The following is an 8434-nucleotide window of genomic DNA, read 5'->3' as shown; positions in this document are numbered from 1 at the left end:
ACTTGATGATGTAATAATTAATTTTTTCGTAAAGTAAATAGTTGGGCTCAAAACGCTTTGTTCCTTTCTTTCCGAACTCTGTATGTGAAAATGTATGGCCTTTTTGAGTCTTCAAAAGTTCAAAACCTTAGAATCTGTAAACTTTGCAGGAAAAGTGCCCTCTAAAAAAGGTATAGACCTACCTACTTCTCTGCAACCTACTGACTGCGCCAATTATTGAAAGTGGCAGCCGAACAGGGTGAAAAGAGCAAAAAAATGTTTTGACTCAAGTAGAATTATGTATTTTTTCGGATATAACGTCTAATATCAGCCATTCCACAATTAAAACAGCCTAACGCTGAAATTTTCAAAATAATTTTAGTACTTTTTGTGTACTTTTATAAAAACCATTGTGGTGCAAATGACTAACCTGTTACCATGAAAAGTTAATGTCAAGAGTATATTTGCACCACAATGGTTTTTATGAAAGTGAATTGAAAGGATGTAAAGTTTCTCTCAAAATTCACGATTTGATTTATATTTAATCTGTTTTAATGACAAAACAGTTTTTTTTTGTTGTGGATTTAAAATGGGATAGGAAAATCATTTAAAATGAGGTAATTTTTTGGGTTCAAAAATTTACATACATTGCCTTGTAGGCTATAAAATAATATACTGTCGTACTACAACTGTTCAATAATTTTTAAACAGTATTTTTCTAGTTTTGGGTAGTTTAAAAAATTGAAATCGGTAAGTAAATTAATTAGTAATATTACTTTTTTATCTTCGTAAATTTTGCTGTCTTGTCCGTTATTGCAAACATATACATGTTTCTTTTATTTCTTACGTCCTTGAACAAGACTAATTTTTCATTTCCTTTGTGTAATTGTGATATTGTTAAAGTCTTTAACAATTAAAACATGTCTGAATAAATTTTTCAGAGTTATTTTCATACACAAAGTTTTTGTCCCATCCGTCATGTGAAAACAAAAAGTAAATGAATCGGTCCTTACACATTGGCTTGTTCTGTGGTTTCTTGGTTTCAAAAGTTTTAACAAGTTTCACCTTTTTAATAGAATTTTATAGCGATTATTTAACGATAAAAATATGTGGTCTTTTTTGTGTCCCGTCCGTCATCAATTTGTATTTTTTTTTCCTGCTCGTATTTAAAATTTTACAAATGTGGCTCCAGTTGTAGGTTGCAAACAGTTTGACTGGTACTAAGTTCCTATAAAGAAAGATTCACTTCTACTAATACTGTTCGTAAAAGTGTCCCGTCCGTTAAAATGAAATGGCTGTAATAATTCGAAAATTCCGAAACTTTTTTCAAATTTTTTAAGATTTAAACACTAGTTAGACTAGTGGATTTGTCAATTTGTTCAAAACGATATAAACGTATTTAAAGTTTTTGCCATTGGTTTCAAATTGAACTTGGAGAATACACCATAGGTTTACTAATTTATTTTATAGTTTGTTTAAATGTTGCGGATTAATTATTAAGTGAGAACTGCATGTTTGTAGTGGATCAGGTTAAGAAAACAAGAAAATAAAACATATTTTGTGTTTTATTAAAAAAATTATATACATAAAAATAAGTTCAAAACTACCAGTATTTACAGAGTATTCTTCGCGACTCGCCGATTCGTCCTTACTCACAACCCTCGCCTTTTTGTTCCTCTTATTAAATTATTGTCATTTTGTACAATATCAACAAATCTGTGAGTAAAAGCGGTCGTTCCTTGCATCCTAATATAAAAATAAATAAATGATCAGCTTAGATCTTCTCAGAGATAGTATCTAACACAGTTGTTTGATGAGGTAAGAAAGTTTTGCTACAATCTGAGTTAATATTAGCTAAAGGATTCACAGTAATATTCGTCTCTGATTGCGTCGGCTTCTTGCACCGTCCTTCGAGGAAATACGTCTCCATCGTCCCTTTGCCCTTCACCTGTATCGTTCCTCTGCACGTTAACGGGTATCCTCTGGAGCTCAAGATTTGGTACACTTCCTTCGTCACCTAAAACACATTTTATCCTCAAAGCGATAACACTAATGGAAAATTTCGAAACTATCGATCCGTTGGAACGTGTCCAAAAACGGAATTTTAATGGAAATGAGGTTTTATTCGGAAAAACCTACTTGAATCTTATCTAGAACTCCGGTGCTATCCATTCGACTCGCCACGTTGACGGCGTTGCCCCATATATCATACTGGGGCTTCCGCGCCCCAATGACGCCAGCCACCACGGGGCCCACATTAATCCCGATCCGGATCCGGAAATGATTGAAGGAATGCTCGTTGACTTCTGCCAGTTGTTCCTGGATGCGGAGGGCGTAGTCGGCCATCGCGGTCACGTGCCGATAGCCCTGCATGTCGCAGGTGTTCTGAGTCAATCCTGCAAGACATAACAGTATATTAAAAAAAAGTTTTATAAGAACAGTCTTGAAGCACAAATTCAAGCTTCAAAAACGGGAGGCATAGTCACGAGTTATTTTAAACAGTGAGTGCTCTAAAGTCTTATGAATAAAGTGTTTTTTATGCGAGTACTAATTTTTGTAATGTGTCCTCCTTTTAATACTTTAATCGATTAATTAGGTATTTTTATGACGATTGGTAATGTCTCAATTTTGAAAGTAAAAAATGATCTAAAATTTGTGTTTGAATTGAATTCTGTCAAAAAACACGAATATGAATGATAGTGAAGGTAAACTTGTATGAAAACCCCACAATTTTTGGAACAATTTTCAAATAATTAAATTTTCATAATTTCTTGATTTAATATTATTGTTCCTCAGTTGCTTAGTTCGAGCTTAAGTTTTTCCTTACGTAAGCTCGGCTTAGATGTTGATGCCATGGGCCCCAAATGCACCCATTACTGTTATGTTTAAATGTATTTGTAGTCACAAGTTTTGCTCAAATTGAAGTAAAATTTATTTATAAAAAACTGTTTCTGTACTTTCGAATCCAGTAATACAGGGTGATTCAAAGAGACCGGGTTAACTCTTGAATGGTTAATAACTGATAAAATACGGTCATTTAAGCACAAAAATGAAGCCAGATTTTTGTTTAAGCAACTTAATTTTATTTTTTTATAAAGTTGTTTTCCATTACTTAGAGAATTTTTTCAATAGGTATTTGTTTAATGTTGCAAGAGCTGTCGTTACCGCTATTTTAAGTCAAAAAATATTGTCCGAAGTTCCAAAAACTTAGCATAAAAATTTAACTTTGAAGAGCTATAACTTGAAAAAAAAAGTTAAACAATTTTTTGTCATAGGATCATAGGAACGACCCGAAAGATTGTCCGACACTTTTAAATCAACCTGTATATTGATTCCCTATCATTAGCAGCAATTTTTTTCTTCATTTGTTTTAGCTAAATGGGCTAGGCTAGGTGACCCGCTACCAGTCTGTTTTTATGACATTGTTGGTCTGCAAATTTTTTGATTTTTTTAATTGTCGCATCTTTTTCGTAATGTAGCAGCTTATCTACTGGTGTCTACTGTTGTATTAAATCTAAATGTAATTTGGGCTTATGCTCAATTTTTTTCATCAATCGTAAGCAAGTAACTTTTTTTGCACTTTTACGTAATGAACAAAAATGACCTTTTTTTTCTTTGCGCGGAAAATTGCTAATCGATTTTTTTTTATTTATTTGTTAACGATTTCAGTAAAAGTATAAAGTTATGTTGCTATATTAACAAAAACGTTAATAATAAAAATGTTTCAGTTAAGTTTATTAAACTTGCACTTCAACTGACCGTTACATTTTTTTAATATAAATTTTTAAAAGTGAATAAAAACATCGCTCAAAATCTCAAAAGTATGATTTTAAACTAGAACATTTACAGTTTGTTTTCCATTAATCGGATTCTTCTCTTAAGTCTTATTGCTATTTTACGAAATAATGACAATGATTGAAGAGGCTGTTCCACCTAAAGCCTAAATAAGAGGCATTGTAAAGTCCAGTAATTAAATAATCTGAAAATTTGTACACTATCATAATCTGTTAGGTCCTGTTCAACAAAACTACTTTCAAGATGGCGATACTTCCCGTTGTACCAGAAGTTACAATCATGTTTCTTCTTTTAAATGGAAAACTACGTTTTTGATCGTACTTGAGTTATTCTATGAAAGTTTTTATCAGCTTTCCCTGTAGGTACACCTTTTAATTTTTTTTAGGTTTGCACTTTAAAAATCAGTATGTTCCTATTTTTAAATATTTTGAAATCATATTTACACGTTTTAGTTCAAAGGGAAAATTTGAAATCAAGATTTGTTCAAAATTTGAAAAAAAGATTACATTTGCAGACCTTCGAGTATACTAACTTAATTAAATTAAATAAGCGCGTATTCTGTCTCTTTTTTAACGAGCTGCCCGAATTTAACACTGGTTAAAATCGCAAATCCAAAAATTTTATTGGTTATTGCTATAGGAACAACTTTTAAATTTTAACGGTTTCATTACAGAATATGCGCTTTAGCCAGGTAAAAATTAACCCAACCTTAATTAAAAAAAATTACTGTTTATTGCCAAAATGCATAGACGAAAATGTTAACCTGACGGCTCTTTGACATTTGATTATAAAAAAGAATAGACTATACATAAGAAATTCTTAAATTCAGATTGAAAAACTTTTATTTACCGTGTTTTATTCTTGTTTTAATATAAAATCAATCACATAAACATGGGATAAAGAGCTTTAATTAAAGTCTATACTGAATTAATTTCTCTTACATATAAAATAAAAATTAGTACAATGTGGGTATTTGATGCAAACATTTTTAAAAATTGGAGTTGATTAACTTTTTTTCGATATTTTAAACCATCAAAAGAAAGAAAGTTTTCTCATTCTAATGACAAAGTATGATTAAAAAAATAAAATAAAAATTGTATAGCCTAATCCATTTTTGAAAAAAAATGTGCATATAAATTGTTTTTAATAAAATATTTGCTAAGGTTAATGAAAAATGTCTACTTGCACATCCAAATTATATATTAAAATTCATGAAACGGTGCACCGACAAAACAGCCCGCGACAAAATAGCCCCGACAAAATAGCCCACGGACAAAAAAGCCCCCGACAAAATAGCCCACTACTAAACAGCCTGGCGACAAAACAACCCACCACTAATATTTAAAAAGGTAATAGTATGGACCAAAATAAAAAAATAAGTCTAAATGTAGACAAACGATTAGGCCTGGTAGTGTTTCTTGATATGTTCACAATAACATTTAAGTCAACATTCACAGCCGGCTGTGAATATTGCCAAATATGTATAAAATACAAAAAAGTGCTTATAGTCAGCCCTATAATTGTTTATCATTTGAATTTAACTTTAAATAATTAAAACATTTAACAAATGTTATTTTTGAATTTATTTATAAATGTTTCAAACTTTTTAAACATTGTGATTAAGAACAATTTTTATAAACGTCATTATCAAAATTGTGAATTTGAGTTTTTAATTGATTACGTAATAGAATTGGATGGACTGTTTTGTCGCTAGGCTATTTTGTCGTGAGCTATTTTGTCGGGGTCTTTTTTGTAGGTGGGCTATTTTGTCGGCGGCTTCTTTGTCGGCTCACATCATGAAATAGGTTTTGAGTTTCCAATTGTACAATTGTGACTTTTGGTAAGTTTTTAGACATTGTAAATTCCTTGTATCAGTCCTGTGGTTTTTTATGTACTCTCTTTAGACTGATGATAAGGATTGTGTGTTCTGGACACATGTTTTATGAATTTTAATACATGATTTGGACGTGCAAGTAGACATTTTTCATTAACCCTTTCAAATATACATTCCACATTGATGATGGATCTTCAATTTACTTTAAAATATTTGCTATTTCGAAAATTTAATTTATAAAGAAAACTGATAAAAACTTTCTTAAAATTAGTCGAATACTCTAAAAATCCAATAAAACACATAATTTTCTATTTAAAATAACAGAACTGATACTGACTGTCTACTGAATTATCACTGTGTTAAAAATTAAAATTAAAATCTTTTCTAGAAATCACAAGTACCCCTTCTAAAGCAGTTTCGGTCGAAACATTTTTGTGTAGTTAAATGTTTTATTTAACTAAAAATCGTTAATATTATGTTTGTGTGGTGTAAATTTATTGGTTTTAGTTGATTCATGCACATAATATTATGACGTTGCGTTCGTGAATTTATGTCTATTAATAAATCAAATTGAGACAAATTACAAAAAGTAAAATTCACTGACCAGAAGCCGCCATGTATGTGGCCCCAGTTGATTTGATCTTCTCGATGTACTTGAACTGGTCTTCGGAGAGCAGCTCGTCGAAGTCTGCGATAATTTCATTCAAGAGCCGCAGACATTCAACTCCTTCGTTGTTGCCTTCAAGTTCGACGTAAAATTCGGAGAAATTTGGAATCGAAGCGAACATGATGCAGACAAAATCGCATTGTTCGTGGTAGAGTTCCTGTTGAAAGGAGTTTTAGGAAGAACAGTTCCGATAGTTGCCTCAACTTACGTCGTTATTTTTATCACTGTTGAGGAAATGCTCAGCGACATGAACCGGCAAGATATTAGCGAGCAGTTTACGGTTGTACGCTTCTAAGTGTTCCATGTCTTCTTTCTCCTCTGCAAAGCAAAGAATTCGATTTTTTAAACAGGCCGTGTGTTAAATTAATCTTTCTCCATTAGGGCGTTGAGTCGACACCTCTTTAGCTTGTTAGTAAAATATTCAAAAGCTCTGCTGTTGTCTCTAGCAAGTTATGAAATATGCATAAAGGTAAGAAACAGAGCAGAGTGTGCAAACTCGTTCCCACATTTGTGCAGAGTAATTGAGGAAAAACCTTTGACGCGGTTTCTCCTTGAGTTTGAATAAAACTTGAGTAACATAAGTAAAAAGAGCTAATTGCTACATCAATTAAAAGGGTGATGTAACGCGTTTCCCCGTCGATAATTTAATGCGCCTTTCAGCTGATTACGTATTCGATGGGATACAAATCAAAGGGACGTAAGTCGGTCACGTTGTTTGAGCAAAGCTCCAGAATGTGTTTACCTACCTGTGGCTTGTAATTTCCAAACGAAATCCAATCTATAAGTGGCTTCTGTTTGTTGGCCGTGTAATATTAGAGCTATTACAAAGCCGACTAATATCACAATGTTAACGTATTGTTGTGTCAAAGTCGTTTCACTGCAAACAAACCGGATTAAGAAAATTAGCTAATGAAAAGGGAAGGTTTGATTCAACTAATGAGTTTAATACTAAATAATGTTTATTCAGCTTGGACCCGGCGCATCCACCATTTTTCAATGGCCTGATGAATTAATTAATCCTTACCTTTGCTTAGGTATGCAAAAAAACTTGTGCATAGCGTGCACTTCTTTGGTGTATGTAATATAAGCAGCGATAAATCCAGCCATTCCACCCAAGAGAATGATTGTCTTGAAAAGTGAAATAAGGACTTGATAAACGGCGCACGCAATCATCGAGATAAAAACAAGAAGTAACAGATACTGGAAAAAGAGAATTATGCAGTGATATAACGTGTAAAAAGTCACTCACATCTATCAAGAAGTACGGCTTGCAGTCTTTGTTGTCGTTATTCAGCGAATAAACAGTAAAGTTCGTACAGTTACTATCGACAATGGTTGAATTCAGACACTGAATTTCCTCAGGAAGGGAGAGCTTTGCGAATAATAAAAATTGTTTTCATCATTTTTATAACAGCAGGAAAACTTACCGTATGTAACATTACTAAACCATATATACAAACAGCCATTATGAAAGAAAATATTTGAGCAATGTTCCTATTTTTGTGTATGTATTTTGACACTGCAAAAATTTTCAAGTGGACATTCTGAAACCAAACGCTTTTGTAGCAAAGGCAAAAATTCGAAAATACAAACCTCCAAATTGACGTTTTCCATGTATACTATTACCGGAATTAAAATCAGAAGAAACATGATTGGAATTGAGCACAAATATGCTGTGTCGTTCCTGAAAATTGTATAAATATACAGGGGGTTCCGTCTAAATCCCACATTAAAAGTATTGGAAGCTCTAATAATGATAGTTATCTGGAAATTTGTATACGAACATAATCTTTTAGGTCTTGCTCAACGAAAATATCTTCAAGATGGCGACACTTCCGGTTATACCGGAAGTCGCTATCAACTTTCTTATTTTAAATGGAAAGCTATATTTCTTCATACGTTTTCGGATTATTACAGCTATTTTAAGGTAGTTTGTATAAGCTTTCCCTATACCTAAATTTAGACGTTTACGAAATATATAGGGTTTTTATTTTGCACCTTAGTGTTTTCAGATTTCTAAAAAAGAAAGTTAAGTTTTCAGAAGTACCCATAACTCATTTTAACAAGATTTATTGCATTAAATCGTAGAGAATTTAATTCTGCATCGATCTGTATTAACATTCCCTATCTTACGTTTAATAGTTTTCAAGTTACAATAA

At 32.2% G+C, this 8434-nt stretch overlaps 1 protein-coding gene across 4 annotated transcripts in view; it reads right to left on the bottom strand.

Moving 5' to 3' along the window:
* Positions 1-1526: 1526 nt before the first annotated feature.
* The window catches only part of LOC659486 (uncharacterized protein), a 169227-nt gene continuing 162319 nt past the window's right edge, over positions 1527-8434 (bottom strand). For all 4 annotated transcript variants that reach the window (XM_015979961.2, XM_064357139.1, XM_015979960.2 and 1 more), the window contains 9 exons: positions 7869-7959; positions 7703-7819; positions 7525-7647; positions 7300-7475; positions 7022-7152; positions 6484-6593; positions 6213-6432; positions 2119-2375; positions 1527-1996 (listed from right to left, as the gene is read on the bottom strand). In XM_015979961.2, coding sequence (XP_015835447.1) covers positions 1754-1996; positions 2119-2375; positions 6213-6432; positions 6484-6593; positions 7022-7152; positions 7300-7475; positions 7525-7647; positions 7703-7819; positions 7869-7959 — 1468 coding nt within the window. In that variant the 3' untranslated portion in view covers positions 1527-1753. The remainder of the gene's footprint in view (positions 1997-2118; positions 2376-6212; positions 6433-6483; positions 6594-7021; positions 7153-7299; positions 7476-7524; positions 7648-7702; positions 7820-7868; positions 7960-8434) is intronic.

This window comes from Tribolium castaneum, chromosome 5 (genome assembly GCF_031307605.1).
Source record: "Tribolium castaneum strain GA2 chromosome 5, icTriCast1.1, whole genome shotgun sequence".
In the NCBI taxonomy this organism is placed as follows: Eukaryota; Metazoa; Arthropoda; class Insecta; order Coleoptera; family Tenebrionidae; genus Tribolium; species Tribolium castaneum.
Note: the sequence above shows the minus strand (reverse complement) of the source record. Positions and strands in the feature narration are given on the sequence as shown.